The sequence below is a fragment of the Thermobia domestica genome, unplaced genomic scaffold, assembly GCF_964235325.1.
Source record: "Thermobia domestica unplaced genomic scaffold, izTheDome1.hap1.1 HAP1_SCAFFOLD_171, whole genome shotgun sequence".
Lineage (NCBI taxonomy): Eukaryota > Metazoa > Arthropoda > Insecta > Zygentoma > Lepismatidae > Thermobia > Thermobia domestica.
The window spans coordinates 64,576-81,615 of record NW_027655909.1 but is presented as its reverse complement, the minus strand read 5'-3'; the positions used below and the strand labels follow the sequence as shown (position 1 = coordinate 81,615).

The window sequence follows — 17,040 nt, the reverse complement described above, 5'->3', positions numbered from 1 at the left end:
CACATTGAGAATAGGAAAACAATAAAAATACTTTACCTTACTATATCTTCTATTGTAAGTAGATAGAATTTATTAATTATTGCGGCTGGAAATTATTAGCCGTAAACACAGAGATGGAATGAGTTTTAGGGAGAGAAGTGGCTAATTAAGATTTCGAAGCTACACTGTAAAAATAGTTCTATTCCAGTTGAACGCTGTTCCACCTAATTTTATATATATATATATATATATATATATATATATATATATATATATATATATATATATATATATATATATATATAAAATAAGGAAACATTTTGCCGGTCGATGGACGGAAACACTATAATATACACATAGAGAGAGAAAGCTTAGTGACAAAATATTGAATACTGAATCCAACATAACATCTACCTAATCTTACCATAAATACTGCCCCAACATTTGAGGTTGGCTGTACTTCCACCCTTACAAGCGAGCAATGTCAAGAGCAGTATCGTGAAGCGTGAGTCATTGCTGGATGAGCTGAAGAAGTGTAAAGATGTCAGTTTTAAATATCCAATGTAGAATGGGGCGAGTGTGAAGATTGTGTGGCTATGGTAACGTTGCACAAGGTAGGCAAATCACCAGAGGAGATCTTCAAAACTCTTCAAATTAGTTTAAAAAAAGGGTTACATGCGTAGGATCGAAACTGCGTAGCATCGAAACTGCGTACGATCGAAACTGCGTACGACCGAAACTGCGTACGACCGAAACTGCGTACGATCGAAACTGCGTACGATCGAAACTGCGTACGATCGAAACTAAAACCGGCGTAGGATCGAAAACAGATAAGGTCTTATGATCGAACAATAAAAAAACAATTATTTTATAATCACAGAATATTAAGTAATAGTATTTTTTTGAAGTTATATAGGGAAAAATCGGAGTAGGATCAAAACTGTATACGACCGAAACTGCGTAGCGTCGAAACTGCGTAGGATCGAAACTGCGTACGGTCGAAACTGCGTAGCGTCGAAACTGCGTACGATCGAAACTGCGTACGATCGAAACTGCGTAGGATCGAAACTGCGTAGGATCGAAACTGCGTACGATCGAAACTGCGTACGGTCGAAACTGCGTACGATCGAAAGTGCATAGATACGAAACTGAGAAATAAAATAGTGACAAATATAATTAAATAATCATACAGGGGTGTACCCAGGAAGTTTTTCTTGGGGGACTATGACTTATTCAGGAGGACCAAAAAAGCTAAGTCTTGTCTCAGCAGGGAGAAAGGAGAATCCTCCCCCCAAAAGCCACTACTTCTGATCAAGTTGGCAAATTCCTTGTTCAGAAGATTGCCGTTAAGTTCAATTGACTTAGCTTAACATTTTCTTAGTTACCTAGTTGCTGTGAATTGTCACTTCTTTTATAGACTTTGCAGGTGGCACAATCGAAGGTTCATGTAATTAGTTCAAGTTTTTGCTAGTTTGGGCTTCGTCCCAAATTTACTAACTTCCAGGGTTGTTTTGTTTAAAACAAAATATTTAAAACAAATGATTAAAACTTTTTTTTAACAATTGATTTTGTTTAAAACAAATTTTGTTTATGTTTTAAACATTTTGTTTTAAACACGTTTATTTTGAAGACTTGTCTTAAACATATGTTTATTTGCATTTTATTTTATGTTCGTAAAAAAAAGAAATCTTCCAGAGCAAGAGAACTGTCCAAAAGTGCTCCCCAATCAGAAGACTATTTTCTTCCCATGTGAATGGTTTGATTTCTCGTGGCTACAGCAGGTCAATGTGGTGATCTACAATTTATTTTGTCTCTTTCCCCCCTTATTTTTAACGTATATTGTATTGTTTAAATGCTTCTCAGTTAACTTGCGAGAAAGTGTCGTAGTCGAAGGTTGGACTACTTATAGAACTGATATTAAAAAATAAATAAAATAATTATCACGGAAACAAACTGTTGTGTTGTATTCATTGCGACGTTGAGGTTCTGAAATTAAAATGTCGCAAGCATTCGTTTGTACAGTACATGTTAGTTCTGTCTCCGTACAACATGGAATCGTTTAACATGGATTATGCGTGAAGAAAAGAAGGACATGATTTGATACAAATTTATTAGAGTAACTCAAACTCAATCAGGTAAGTAAACGATCAAACGAGTTTGTCACAAAACGTGTAAGAAAGAAATGGGTGGTTTAGTTCCAAGAACGAAAATCATTATAAAAAATGCAATGCTTGGTAAAAATGGAAACCCAAACAAATGGTAAAAATGTTGATCCGAAAATTGCTTCTGATGAATCTAACGTCAGTGGTGTGGCTGAGATGCAACTGGAAACTTCAGGTAACAACTAATTTTGTATCAACAATATCTTTTTCATTATATTATGAAAATTTTATTTCGTACCTCTTCCCCACCACAGTTCTAAATTTTCTTTGAAACTTTACAACTTGGCATAGCTTGTATGAAGAGACCAGGTGAGAAACGCAAGGTATGGCAGTCGATCACGTAACTAACCAAGTGTGATACTTATTATAACGTTAGTGCTGAACGTCAAGGTCTGGGACAATTTGATCTCAATTTGTTTGTTTGTATGTATGTACCACGCTACAGGGTGCAATATTCAGTCTTTTAACATTAATTTTTGAGGATAGAGACACGAGGCGTCGGAATTTGCTGTATAGATTTTGACTGCGATCCCACGTAAAATTTCAAAATTAGTGGGTCAGATCCCACTTTAAACAAAAAGCCCTGTCTAATATAGCCTTGCTACTGATGCAAGATGTAATCAATCAAACTAAACAAACTAATTTTATATGTTTCGAACAAACTTGGGTTGCAGGATAAATTTGGCTTCAACTCAACATTTAGAGCACAAGGGACCCAAGTTCATTTTCAGAAAGGTTCACTTTTGCTCAGCAAACGTAATATCTTCGTAGCATAGGGTATGAAATAAATGAAACAAAAACCACGGGAAAGCGTGTGGACTAGAGTTTCATAGGACAACCGCTAGACAAGGGCGTTGACGGAATGGGGAGGAGAGCTAATTTTCCCTTCCCCCTCCTTGCTCATACATTTAAGATATTAACATTATACTTGTATTGTGTATGTTGCAGCGTTGGAATGATTAACAAGTCAAGCTCCGAATGTCATAGTCAATGATGCATAATTACGTTACATAAATGCAGAATGTGTCCAAAAGAATACATCGACGTAAAATGTCATATTTTCACAACCACGAATCCGAGATGAAAGAAAGAAAAACTACCTGAAAAAAAGGAATCTAGAATTTTGTATGATTGCCGCTAGATAGGGGCGTTCGTTTAGAAATCATCCGTCTTCTACCCTGAATTTGAGATTTTTGGGGCAGTAATGCAGATTTAGAAACATTTTGCTTAGCAAAGTCCAACATTTAAAAATTGAAGTCCTTGCACCGAATAAATACGGATTTTGATCATTGGCCGTAAGGAGCTATAGGCCTATATTGCTTTCTTGTATAATTTTTTTACCCAAGGATTTCAAAGGTGGCTCTACTTTCGAGTTTCGGGCCTGCTTAAAATTCAGGAAATTGGACCTAAGCAACTTCCCAGTTTTAATCATCTGTATGTTCTTCGTATTTATTCGGTGTAATTACCTCAGGCTTATTCTGTTGGACTTTGCTTATCAAAAGATTTCTAAAACTGTCTTACCGTCCCCAAAATCTGAAATGCAGGGTGCGGATGAGGGTGGTTGCCCTCCTGTTCCACTGACGCCCTTACTAGCGGCTGTCATATGAAACTATCCCACGCCTTTTCGCATGGTTTTAGTTACATTTGTTTTGGATTCTTGACTGCGAAGTATTATTTTTTGAAATAGAATTCATTTGCTGAGGAAAACTGAAGTTTATTGAAAATGGATTTGGATCTATTGTACTCTGAACGCCCCAAATATTACCTTTCGTCAATAAATTTTTGACTCAAAAAAACAACCAATTACATAGACTTGCAGAAAATATAAAGTTAGCACAATATGAAGTGTGCTTCAAACATTACTTTTCGAAAACGTAGCCCTATTATTATAAAATAATTTTATTAGCACCAGTGTTATGAAGTAGTAATCAAAGTTTGCAACAAAAATCTCACCCGCCTCCACGAAACGCTAGCTTAGCCCCTAAAGGCATAACTACAAAACTTTTAGAAGCGGTAACTCGAAATGATTTTCTTTATGGTTAAAATAACCGCACAACAGCATTTCTGGTAAAATTCTAGCCCTCATGTAACATGACACCATTTGCATTTGAAATTTCGAATACTAAGCACAGATGTTCGCCATGATGCTTGATAGCACCATCTGATGTGTCAGACCACTTCCAAGATTCATCATTCTCCCTCAACCCGTTGTCAACGCACAAGGATGGTGAGGACTTTTGTTTTGCCATGTATATTGATAGATTGTGTGAAACCTCTATAGTTGGTAAATTTTAAAATCTACCTTAAAAGCTTACTATATCCAAGAAAATACTTACTGTATGAGAGTCACTGGCAAGAGGGTGTAATAAAAGGGGTCGTTATATGAAATAAGTTGAAAATTACTAATCTATACGGAAATGTTCTGTACCCAACACTGTGTAGTCTTAAAGAGAATAAAATAAATGAAAAGATCGGTTGAAAGAGCAAAAAGTCTTAATAAATACGTGATTACACGATTTTGAAATATGTTTAAAATAATATTTTAAACTGTTCAAAATGTTTAAAACATGTACTTTTACTTTTTTGTGTGTTTTTTAAAACATCTTTAAAACATTTTAAACACTTTTTTCATGTTTTAAACACGCGTTTTGTTCTTTTTTTTTTAAACTGTATTTTTTCCAACCCTGCTAACTTTTGACCAAGTTGGAAAATTAGAATGCGTTGCTGCCAATATTTACTTAAAAGACTTCCGTTTCTTTCAATTGACATTTGGATTAGCATTTTCTTACTTACCCAGTTGCTGTGATTTTCAATTTCTTTATGAACTTGGCAATTGGCAAAATTGAATGTTTATATAATCAGTTTAGTTTTAAGTAGGTGGGAATTTGTCGCCAGATACAAAATTTCTCATCATACGGCCTCGCGCCTCATAAACCTACTAACATACCAAAATTCCTAGTTTTTATTCCGATTTCAATTACGGTACCTAAAATATGAGATTTTGTACATCCAAAAAGTCTATTTAAATTACACAGTTTTTTGTCTCTTTAAAGCTGCTAAAAATGGAAAATATTCACTTTTGGAAATTTTCTATATAGTCCCAGGAGGCTAAAAACCTTGCCAAATTTAATCCTTGTAGTTCTACTGGAAGTGCCTATACTGTAAAAAATCATTGTATTATTTCAACGACATGCCTATGTGTTAGCACGATTGTGTTAAAATATAACACAAACAAGTGGTTAGAACAACTCACTCTCCGTTTGGAGTTGTGTGTCAAATGCCGCTAGTTGAAATGACACACAGCCTGTGTGTTAACACAAGTGTAGAATCTTCGGTGTTGTTTTCTGCGTGATTGCCATATATGTTGGGTATCTAATTATAAAGGCTTATGAACTGAAGCTACAGGCAAACACAGTAGAAAGAAATACTTAAACAAATCCAAGTATACGCAAAATTTCAAAATACAAACCGCGCGATGTGTTTTCAATTGTTTTACAAAATGTTTCTGAAGAAACCCTAACAGCACAAGATGTGCTAGGCATGTACCATTTTGGTGTTCTAAATTCATCTCCCACATTTGATGCATTTATTGCTTCTTTTTCAAAGCGGTTGTGTACTAGAAGCAACAAACGCATCAACTTTATTAGATGGCAACTGGCGCCGATCATTTGAAAGTGAATATGGAAGAACTACAAAATAAAGTAAATAGACAGTCGTCATTTTGTAATAAAATTAGGTCTACATGGCGAGCAGATTTTATCCCGAACGGTTATCGTCGAATATACGCGGGTTAGCCAAATTCAAAAGACCTTAAGAATTTATCCCTCTACAAGCGACGGTTTACGTGTTATAGGCTGCCAAAAACATGAAAAAAGGAATTTTAAAGGTCCATAGCTCCAAAACTATGGGACCTACCGCAGTCGGGTCAAGACTTAACTTAGGAACTAGTATGTGCCCTATCCAAAAATGCGTATGTCAGAATCCTGAGGTGCTTCCACAACAATTTTTATAGAGGGAGTTTAACTACGGGCCTATGATATAAAGTATTCTCCAACTACCTCCATAAAAATTGTTGTGGACATCTTAGGTGAATTGAATTTTGGACATCTTAGGTGAACTTTGGACATCTTAGGTGAATTGAATTCTGTATGGAAATGGAAAACATTTCAGTTTTATTTAAATCTTGGAAAAGAAACATTCTCTGTGTGCAAGAGGTTAATCTATACACATGACGATACATCACTCCAAATGTTTTAAACATATTAACTGGCAGAGTATATAGTTACCCTGGGGGCAAGAAAACAAAGGGATTACTGAAATTAAAAATCGTAGTATGGTGGTACGTACCATACGCATGAACTTACTTTGGAGGAGGGGTCCAAATTCAATGCGAAGATAAAGTATTTTCAGATTTGTCAATTTTCGAAGTTTATGTTTATAATTCCGTACCTATACGTCCGAGCGCAAGTGAACTACGTCAGTCAAACATCGGTCCTTACTGAACAAACTTGGGCACAGATCGTTGCAATTGCGTAATTAGGAGGCGCACCATAAATTCGTATTTAGGTTCTAAACATCGTGTGTGTGGGTTTTATCGGGGTTCTCCCGTTTCCTTCCACTTTTTTCATTCCACCATTTCATTCATTTCTCATCATCAGCGTCTACTTTAGCCTAACCGGCATAACCGTAGGACGTGAAACTAAAAGATTTCATTTCATTTCATTTTCGTATTAAGGTTCTAATCCTTGATTTTTCTCACTTTTATATTTACCATAATCTATTAATTTTTAATTACTAGCTTCGTTTATTCAATATCGACATGATACTTTCAGGATATATTAGTGGTGGGCTAAGGTTTATTTGAAGATAGTTGCATCTGTCTCTTAGCAGTATTTCCAGCCATAGAACTATTTATTTCCAGACTTTTTTTGGTAAAAATTTCCTTTTTTCCCTTCTAAAATTTGCCTCTTATTTCCTTCTCTTCTATTGGCTACGTTGGAACGAACATACCAGATTCTGGAAGCCTCATCCTTGACTTACACAACGCACTATAAAAAGTTTCACTTGGATAATTGGGGACACTACAATTCCGGTCTTACAGTATACCATATTACATAATTTTAAGGATAATAGTGACTTTCTAGGAAAAATGATATACTTTTTAAAATTACATGCTTAATTTGAGAGATATCATCATGATACTAGCTGAATATATTATTGGTGGGCCAAAGATTACTTTAAAATTGTTTGCTTCTGAGTGGTAGCAATGTTGCCAGCTACAGAAAATGTTAATTGTAATTGTTTGTAAAAAATTTGGGAAGTTTATCCTTTCCCCCCTATTATTTCAGTGTCCTTGGCTATATTCAAACCAACGTACAACTGTCTGGAATCATTCTTGGCCTACAAAACGCACCATAGAGGAGCACGATTGAATAATTAGGGAAGACGGTGAACCACCATGTATGCTGATTTTTGCTTCTGACGCGTAAGAAGTGCCAAAATTTGATGTGTATTATGAGAGAGTTTTTTTCTTTCTCTCTTTGTATGGCAGCCAGCGACTTCAGGTTTTTACTGTACCTTGTCAACATACCAGAAAATTCTTTTTAGGTGACTTGAACCCCTGTGGCTTCGGTGTTCCCAGCTAGAAAAAATCATGAAATTCGGCTAGGGATTTTTTTTTTTTAAATTTCACTCCTACATTTTTTCAATAATCCCTCCCGTTAGCAACACCGCAATCTAACTTACACCAAAAAATAGCCATGTCCCTCTTCTAAAATACAAGACGTAAACGATATCAATCGGGATAACAGTGTTTGGGCAATAAATCATTAACTGAAAGTCTACCAAAAACCCCAAAATCGATTTTGTCCCGAAAGGGTTAATGAGATATGCGCGCCAAAGATTTCGGGCTCTAATTTAACGTGACCCCCCCCCCCCCAAAGTTTCTGGGCTGGTCCAGAGAATGAATGGCCTACATAGTACTGTCTACGGGCTGGATAGGCTACCAAATTTCAGCTTTCGTTCTCCCATAGTTAATGTGATATAGGCGCCGAAAATTTGGAGGCTAACTTCACCAGAGCCTCCCAACTTTCTGGACTAGTCGAGATAAAGATCGATGGGCTAACAAATTTCATCTTTTGGGCCAATATAGTTAATAAGGTGTGAAAATCAAAGTTTTGGGGCGTTAACTTAACGTGAGCCCTTAACTTTTTGGGCAAGTTGAGATAATGAGTGTACCAGGTACTAAACTTCATGGGCCTTCCAACCCATTATTATTTAGCATTTGGGGCACTCAAGGAACACAGATACAGGGTCTCCAAATGTGAAAATGAAAATGCAATGCAAAGTTTTATGTCCGACTGTCATCCTGGGTAGACTAAAGGAGACGCAGATGATGAGAATAAATGGAATGGTGAAATGAAAGAGTTGTGGGAAAGGGAAACTCCAAGAAAACCCTCACACACGGTGTTTGTTCACCACAAACCCCACTTTGCGCAAGTTGGTATAGAACCAGGGCCCCGCAGCATGTGTGAACTCTCTGCCACTAAGCCACTGCGGCCCGGAAGTCCTCGAGACGAGACACATAGGCGTATACCTAACGTGTAATTTGTTCGTAGCGGGAATTTCTGTTATGGTATAGTTAATTACATACAATGAAAAACCGAAAATGTGATGTGGACAATCGCGAACAAGCAATAAACAATCTGCGTGATTTGTTTTAGATTTCGGAAAATAGGTTCTGCCAGATTTACGCTTATCGACTGTAATCGTTTATTTATTTATTTATTTATTTGGGAGGGAAGCAAAGTATAATACATTTCAGTCATTACACATGCAAAGAGATGTTTTATGGTAATTGTTTTTTGCTGAAATATAACTGCGGTATCTTTTATACGTGTTTAGGAGCTGAGATTATTATCTAATAATTATAAGGAAGATACAAGTTTTTTTTTTTTTTTTTTTTTTTTTTTTACGAAGATACAAGTTTTTCACCTTCGTACAACAATTCATGTTTAATAGGCGTATAGAAGGGGCTCATGCCCAAAACATTGGGACTCCATTTCTGGGGCCCCATGTTGGGGGCCCGGTTCCTGACCACCACTGTGCTGAGGGGAATCGGATCTTTCCAACGTCACCATCTGTATGCAACAACTCCATGCTGAAACGAGAAATAGAGTGGACTCAAGCCCAACATTTCGGAACCACATTTTCTGGAGCTTCGAGGCCAGGGCCCAATTTCTGACATTACCGCTTTCGTTAATCGACCCCGACCTTTCAAACGCTAACACTATAGTACAACACCATGTTAAATAGGCAAATAAAAGAGACCTGAACCCAAACTTTTGGGATCTCATTTCTGGAGTCTCAGGTCCCGGAGCTTTCCAACACCACAATATGTATCCAATAACTCCATGCTTAAAAGAAAAATATAATGAAGCCAAGCTCAAAATTTCGGGACACCATTTTTGGACCATTTCGGGACACCATTGAGACAAGGGCCCAATTTCTGACGTTAACACTGTGCTCAGACGACCCGAACATTTAAAAACTTCACCACCCACCCACATACAATTCCATGTTTAATAGGCGTATAGAAAGAACCCGCGCCCAAAACTTCGGGACCCCATTTTTCTGGAGCCTCATGGCTGGGGCCCGGTTTCTGATATCACCACTGTGCTCGGGAGACCCGGACTTTTCCAATGCCACCATCTGCATCCACTAACTCCATGTCTAACACGGCTTCCCCATTGTAGGAGGATTTTGACGAATTTTCTGCAGGTTCTTTACAACTATTTACAACGTTTCAAACTATTCATAAGAAATGAAATTTCAATACATTAGAAACTATGTTCTTTTAAAATGTTCAAAATGGATGACAGCATTGATTTCCAGTAATAGTTGTAAACTTTCGTAATTTTATTCTCTATTTGAATAGTAGTTTAATTTCGAATCTTTTACGGTTAAAAATATTTTTGTGAAATGTAACGGAATACATTGAAATGCTCCTACCCCCACGGGTACGTGTTCCAATTATAAATCGATTTGAGGTTCAGCGTACAAATGAGAAACTCCCAAAGCGAAGTACAATATTGTAACGTTGTTGACATACATATGAATAACTGGTGATTAGGTCGTTAAGCTGTACATAAAATCATATAAATTTTCATTCATATTACGCAGACAAGTACACACAGAACAGCATATGAATCTTTATCTGACTTTTGTTTCTCTAACTTTCTGATAGCCTTTAGAAATAATATCTTTACAATCGAAATATTCGTTAAACATTATTATTATTATTATTATCCTTCAATATTCATTATACATCATATTCTTCATTACTTTAAATTCTTCATATTACATAACTATTTTACATTATATTCCGTCGAAGCTGTTTCAAAGTTAGTATTACACTTCTGACATAGTCATCATTACAAATCATAATTGATTCTCAATCCATACGCCTGTAACTTGTCCATCCTACCTGCAGTGTGGATCCTACGCAGTTTCGACGCTACGCAGTTTCGACCGTACGCAGTTTCGATCGTACGCAGTTTCGACGCTACGCAGTTTCGACCGTACGCAGTTTCGACGCTACGCAGTTTCGACCGTACGCAGTTTCGATCCTACGCAGTTTAGGTCGTGTGGAGTCCATGAATATAACCCTAATTTATAGCTGCACAGGTTAAACAAATTAAAGAGAGAGAAAAAAATATTTTTTTGAGCGCATGATTAAAACTTAAATTATTTCAGGGCAACTGCGTAGGATCGAAACTGCGTACGGTCGAAACTGCGTAGCGTCGAAACTGCGTAGCGTCGAAACTGCGTACGATCGAAACTGCGTAGGATCGAAACAGGTTTTGAGCTGAATTTTTCGATCGTACGCAGTTTCGATGCTACGCAGTTTCGATCCTACGCCGCATTCCCTAAAAAAATACCACACTATCTAGCGCTTTCTTGAAACTGGAATTGGCACAGTGCAAACACCGGAATTTGTGAAAGCAGTAGCGACATATGTCCGACAAAATCCAGTTTGGAAACAGTCAGTTACGGAGCTAAAGATATTGAAAATGTCTATGTCTCGCACGTTAAACAGTTACGTGGGACTCCATGCTTACAAACAACACAAAGAACATCTCCTAACAAATGAATTAAAGTACCAGAGGTTTCTAAAAGCAAAGCGCTTACTTAAGCGGTACGCAACAAATGGGCATCGTCGAATTCTTTTCATTGATGGAAAGATTTTCAGAGCTGAGGGTACTTTCAGTGCCCAAAATAACAGGATATATGCCACATCCTCTAGATAAGTTAGTGAACAGGTTCCAAGGATCCAGAGGGGTCAGCATTCTGCCTCAGTCATAGTGTGCTGAGTTGTGAGCTACGAGGGCACAACGGAGCTCCATTTCTGTGGAAAGGGGGTCAAAAAGCCAGCCAAAGTATTCCAGGAGACAGTGCTTGAGAGACTAGTTAAGAATCTCACCTCTTCCAAGGACAGAAGTGGAGCTTCCAGCAAAATTCAGCGCCAACACACAAGGCACGGAGAACTCAGCAATGACTGGAGACAAGTGTTCCAGACATCATTTTTATTTCAGATTGTCCTTCTGCAAGTGCGGACCTAAACCCTTTGGACTACAAATTGTGCTCCAAGCTTCAGGAGATGGCTTGCAAAAGAGACAATTCTAATATTGAAAGTTTAAAGCGGTCTCTTCAGAAGGCAGCTGCAAATTTTCCAGTTGATGTGTTACGTAATGCAATTGATGAGTGGCCACAAAGACTTAAGGGCTGTGGGCATTGCTAATGGTGGCCATTTTGAATAATTATTTGTGATTTTGGTTCGTAATGCATCCATGTAACTCTTGTTATTAGAATATTGAAATATCTCTAACCGTTTTGTGTCAATGTACTTAAAACTTTGGGACAGTATGTAGGAAAATAAAAAGTTTTTTTTCTAGTTTTATTAATATGTCAAACAGTTATGCCTTTAAGGCTAAAAGCTATATTAAAGATCGGATGAATTAATGAAAGCGAATAATTTTGAAATAATTGATGGAATGAGAATGTGGGAAAACCCCGAGAGAACCCACGGAAGCGATGTTGTCCACCACAAACTCGCTTGGATGGGGATCGAGCCAGGTATCCCTCACATCAGAAGTGACCGGTCTACCCCTGAGATGCCCCAGTATCTAAAATAGAACCAATATTCTGAGAATAGACGTTTTTCCCTTGGTGCATACATCACACACGTATCTCACCAGGGATGAGTCCAAAGATGAACCTTGAATCTGGGGATAACCTATATATTTCCTGAAAGGGTTTGTCGAGTAAGCTCCAAAACAAGTTTCAGTTCCTTGCCCGGGAGTAATCCTTCGGGGTTGGAAATATGTAGAACAACTTGACCTATATGTCCTATATATCAAAGTGATCTGCATGACTAGCAGATTAAGAATATAATATGCACTACTTAGTTATATCTTATAGTAATGAATAAAACTTAAAAACGTGATTATTTCACTATAAACAGCCTATATTTGTGGACCTATAAAGTTAAGAAAAGCATATCCATAATATTCAGTCAATAGTAAGTCATTTGGTATCACAACTAATGTGACTGGTTGTTATTGCTAGGTGTGACACATTCAGTGTACGTATTTCAGTTTCTATATTTTCCACGATTTCATCTATCTACTTTGTCAGATCAGTATGTTCATTATATATTCATCAACTGCTCATCTAAATAAGTTGTTTGATAGGTCACACGGTACAAAAACGTTCAATAGATTTTGAGTTACTAATTAGGGAAAACTAATCGTGGTGGTAATTTGAGCTTAGTTACTCGATGTGAACAGCTCTTTTTTGTAGCTATATAAGCCCGATTGGACACCCTTAAGAGTTTAAGCCCTCTAGCGAAGACAAGGCCCTGGTAATGACAGGGAAGAAGGCTCCGGTTGGATATTGTTTGCCGGAGGTAGACTTTAGTTTTTCGCTATGTGTGAGAGTCATGTAACTCACGCGTCATTGTCCTGGCAAGATGATGGTGCCAGGACTTGGCCTTTGTTTTTAAGGTATGAAGACCAGGTAACTCACACTGTCTCACGATCACTCTACGGTGTGGTAGTGAGGTTTACTAATATAAGATATTTATAGTAAAATAATCGTTTTTTTAGGTTTATCACCTTGATATAGAATATAATTGGGTAGCCAGGGTATCTATCGGTCACGAAAGTCACGAATGTCACGAAAAAGTCACGAAATCAGAAAACGGTCATGAAAGTCACGAAATTAAGCTTTTGGGTCACGATTTTTTTAAACTGTACAAGTGTAAGTACAGATTGGAAAATTTTGTTCTATAAAACGTCAAAATTTACCACCAAAAGTATCTATGGTCGGGTTTAGACGCTACCAAATCGCAAGCAAAGTACGTTTCTATCGCATGGATGAAAATTCGACTTAATTCGCTCTTGAAAATGTTAGGAAATTTTATGATTTGGTAAAGAAAAGGTCACGAAAAAGTCATGAAATTTCATTTTGGGATTTTAGTAGACACCCTGGTAGCGCATATTATATTCTTAATCTACTAGTCATGTGGAGTACTTTGATGTATAGAATATACAGGGTGTTTCAGAACAACGCCGACAATGTTTGGGAGGTGATTCCTGACACCAGAATAAGACGAAAAATATAGACCAACTTGGTACACAAATGCTTCCTTTCGGAGTTATACGCTGCTGAAAACACGAAAAAATTAACTTTGAAGTTCCATAGTTCCAAAACTATGGGACTTACCGTAGTCGGGTCAAGACTTCACGTAGGAACTAGTATGTGCCCTATCCAAATATCTATGCTTCAGAATTCTGCAGTACTTCCGTAACAATTTTTATAGAGGCAGTTGGTGAGTACTTCAAATTATGTGCCCGTAGCCAAACTGGCTCTACAAAAATTGTTGCGTGAGTACCTTAGGATTCTGAAGCGAGTATTTTTGGATAGCGGGCATATTAGTTCCTAAGTGAAGTCTTGACATAGCTAGGATGTGTGTTGGGATGGGAAGGGGGGGGGGGCAAGTGCATACCTATAGAAAAATTACAAACAAAAAAATATATAAACATAAAAATATATAAAAAAAATTACAAACATCAAAGTACCAAAGTACATTGTCGGACCTCTTTGGGGGGCCTCTGCCCCCCTTCCCTTCGCCACTAGTTCCATAGTTTCGGAGCTATGGACCATTAAAGTTCATTTTTTCATGTTTTGAGCAACCCATAACTGCAAAAGGAAGCATTTGTGTACCCAGGTTGGTCTGTATTTTTCGTCTTATCTTGATGTCAAGAAAACCCCCCTAAATGTTGTCGGTGTTGTTTAGAAACACTCTGTATATATATATAGTAACATGGGAAAAAAAATATCGTATATATTGCAATGGGTCCTTCACATTTATTGTAGACTCTAAAGGAGGACGCAGAGTGGAAAAGGTTGGGAAAGGCCGATGTAAAGAAATTAAAAGCAATTTTGAGTCGGAGCGTTACAGTAGTGTATGATTGAATTCCGAATATACTAAGGCCCATAAATATGGAAATTACTGTTATGGGCTGCTAAAATTAGTAGAATACACATTGGGCCGCGGAGAATTTTGTATTTAAATCAATTTGTGACGAATTCCGAGGGGACACTTCGCGAATGTACCTTGTCAGTCTGTATAGGTCTTGAGTTGACAAATACTCTGCCACTAGTTTTCTTTACGTGCTTCTGTTCGTCATACATCCATAATCTTTCCACTATTTCACATTATTAACTTCCTTTTAAAATTGTCATTATTAAGATCTGCAAGTGTTCAGTTTAAGCTTGCATATTGTTATCTATGTTTGGTGACAGGTATATTGCATGTAAACTCTGGTATCTTAAGCACGGAAATTTGGGCAATCTAAAATCTGGAATGGTGTGTAAAGTAAAATTCTCTTAGGACTGTAAATTACAGATGCACGAAGCGTTCTGCATGCCATCACTTATTATTTGTACTCTTCTTGCTAGGTTGCTGCAAGGCTGGATGTTTATATCAAGTTTCTGGAAAAACCCACAAGCACAAGCTTTTCTAACTAGCATCCCTATTGTAAGTTATCTATCTTTCTATTTCCTCTCAAAGTGTGGGTTTTATACTTCGAGCATGGATGAAATATAAGTAATAATAATTAGAAAAATAGGTTGATTTACAGTTGTAGGATCCATCTCAATTTATCATGTCTTTACAAATTGGCAAATAACAAAACTAAAAACAAATATAGCGTCCAATCGATCAGAAATAAATTTTCGTAAACATATAAAGTATAGTTCTGCTGCGTGCTGTTATAACGACTTTATTTTTCCTAGTACTTCTTAGATGAGGTTAAGCAATCTCTTAGCCGATTAATTAAGGATGCTTAATATTTTCAGAGTTCTGAATGTGTTAACCGGGAATAATAAGTTTGAAGCAGTAGATATCGAAAATCAATAAGCGTGGCGCTTGTGTTAATACGTAGTTTCTCGGTTCACATACACAGGTGGCGTTTGTGTTCAAGACGCTACAGTAGATGAATGCGGTCACTGCTTTGAGTGTTGAATAGGTCAAATGGCAGTAAAACATGATGTGTTATTCAAATCGCGAGCAGGCCGACATCCTATTCATGTACGGTCGTGTAGATGGCAGTAGGCGTGAAGCAGCACGACTCTATCTGGATTGTATTCCTAACAGACGCCAACCATCTTACAGGATGTTTCCAGCATTTCATGGCGTGTGTGTGAAACAGGGACCGTACTACCTGTTCTTGTTGATACTTGTCGACCCGTCTTGTACAAATACCTGTGATGGACGAACGTAGGCAAGGTACGAGTATGAGGGAGCTTAGCCATGAAATGCATGTTAGTCACATGACTGTGGGTGCGTTACATGAAAATGTCTTATATCATCTGCAAAGTGTACAAGGACTGACAGATGCGGATTTCCAACCACATGAAGTATTCTGCCAGTGCTTCATTCAACACACTGCTACTATCATTCTGTTCAGGCATCAGTACTGTTCACTGGTGAGGATGTATGTTTGAAAGAGATGGTATTGTCAACATGCATAACACACACACACGTGGGTAGAAACACATCCCCATGGTACGGTTGTCATTCATCATCATCAATTTGGACGCAATTTATGATGTATTGTCCATGATCAACTGATCTGTCCATACAAGGTATCTGAAGACTGAATGGAGCACAGTGTTTGACCTTCCTGCAGGATACACTGCCCGAATTACTGGAAAATGTTCCCCTAGCGATTCGCTGCAACATGTGCCGCTACATGAATGACGGGGCTCCCGTGCATTTCAATGTGGATGTCCGCCGCTGATTGAACAACTTCCCAAGACGTTGAATCGGGTGTGCCGATCCAGTGCATTGGCCTGCCCGGTCCGCGGACCTGAATCCACTGGATTTTTATCTGTTGGGACACATGAAAAATGTGATCAGGGTGTCTATCGGTCACGAAAGTAATGAAAAAGTCACGAATTCAAAAAACGGTCATGAAAGTAAAAAAAAAGTCACGAAATTTAGTTTTAGGGTTACAATTTTTTTTTTATCTGTACAAATATAAGTACAGATTGGAAAATTTTATTGTATAAAACGTCAAAATTCACCACCAAAAATGTCAAAAATGTCTATTGTCGGCTTTAGACGCTACCAAATCGCAAGAAAAGCACGCTTCTATCGCGTGCATGAAAATTCGGCCTAATTCACATTCAAATACGCTCTTGAGACTGTCCTTCAGCTGGTATCATTCAGCAGTGGCGAATCCACAAATCGCATCGCATCGCCGAATCCACCTACGCATCTAACCAGTTTATTCAACTGTGACAAGATACCAATCTTTTATCATTCCAAGGA

At 37.6% G+C, this 17,040-nt stretch overlaps 1 protein-coding gene across 8 annotated transcripts in view; it reads left to right on the top strand.

Annotated features, from left to right (window-relative positions):
• Naglu (N-acetyl-alpha-glucosaminidase) overlaps window positions 1-17,040 on the top strand; it is a gene marked incomplete at its 3' end in the record, with an annotated part of 143,789 nt that overhangs the window by 67,021 nt on the left and 59,728 nt on the right. The window contains 1 exon segment of one of the 8 annotated variants that reach the window (XM_081747303.1): window positions 15,165-15,243. Coding sequence (XP_081603429.1) covers window positions 15,165-15,243 — 79 coding nt within the window. 8 annotated transcript variants of the gene reach the window in all.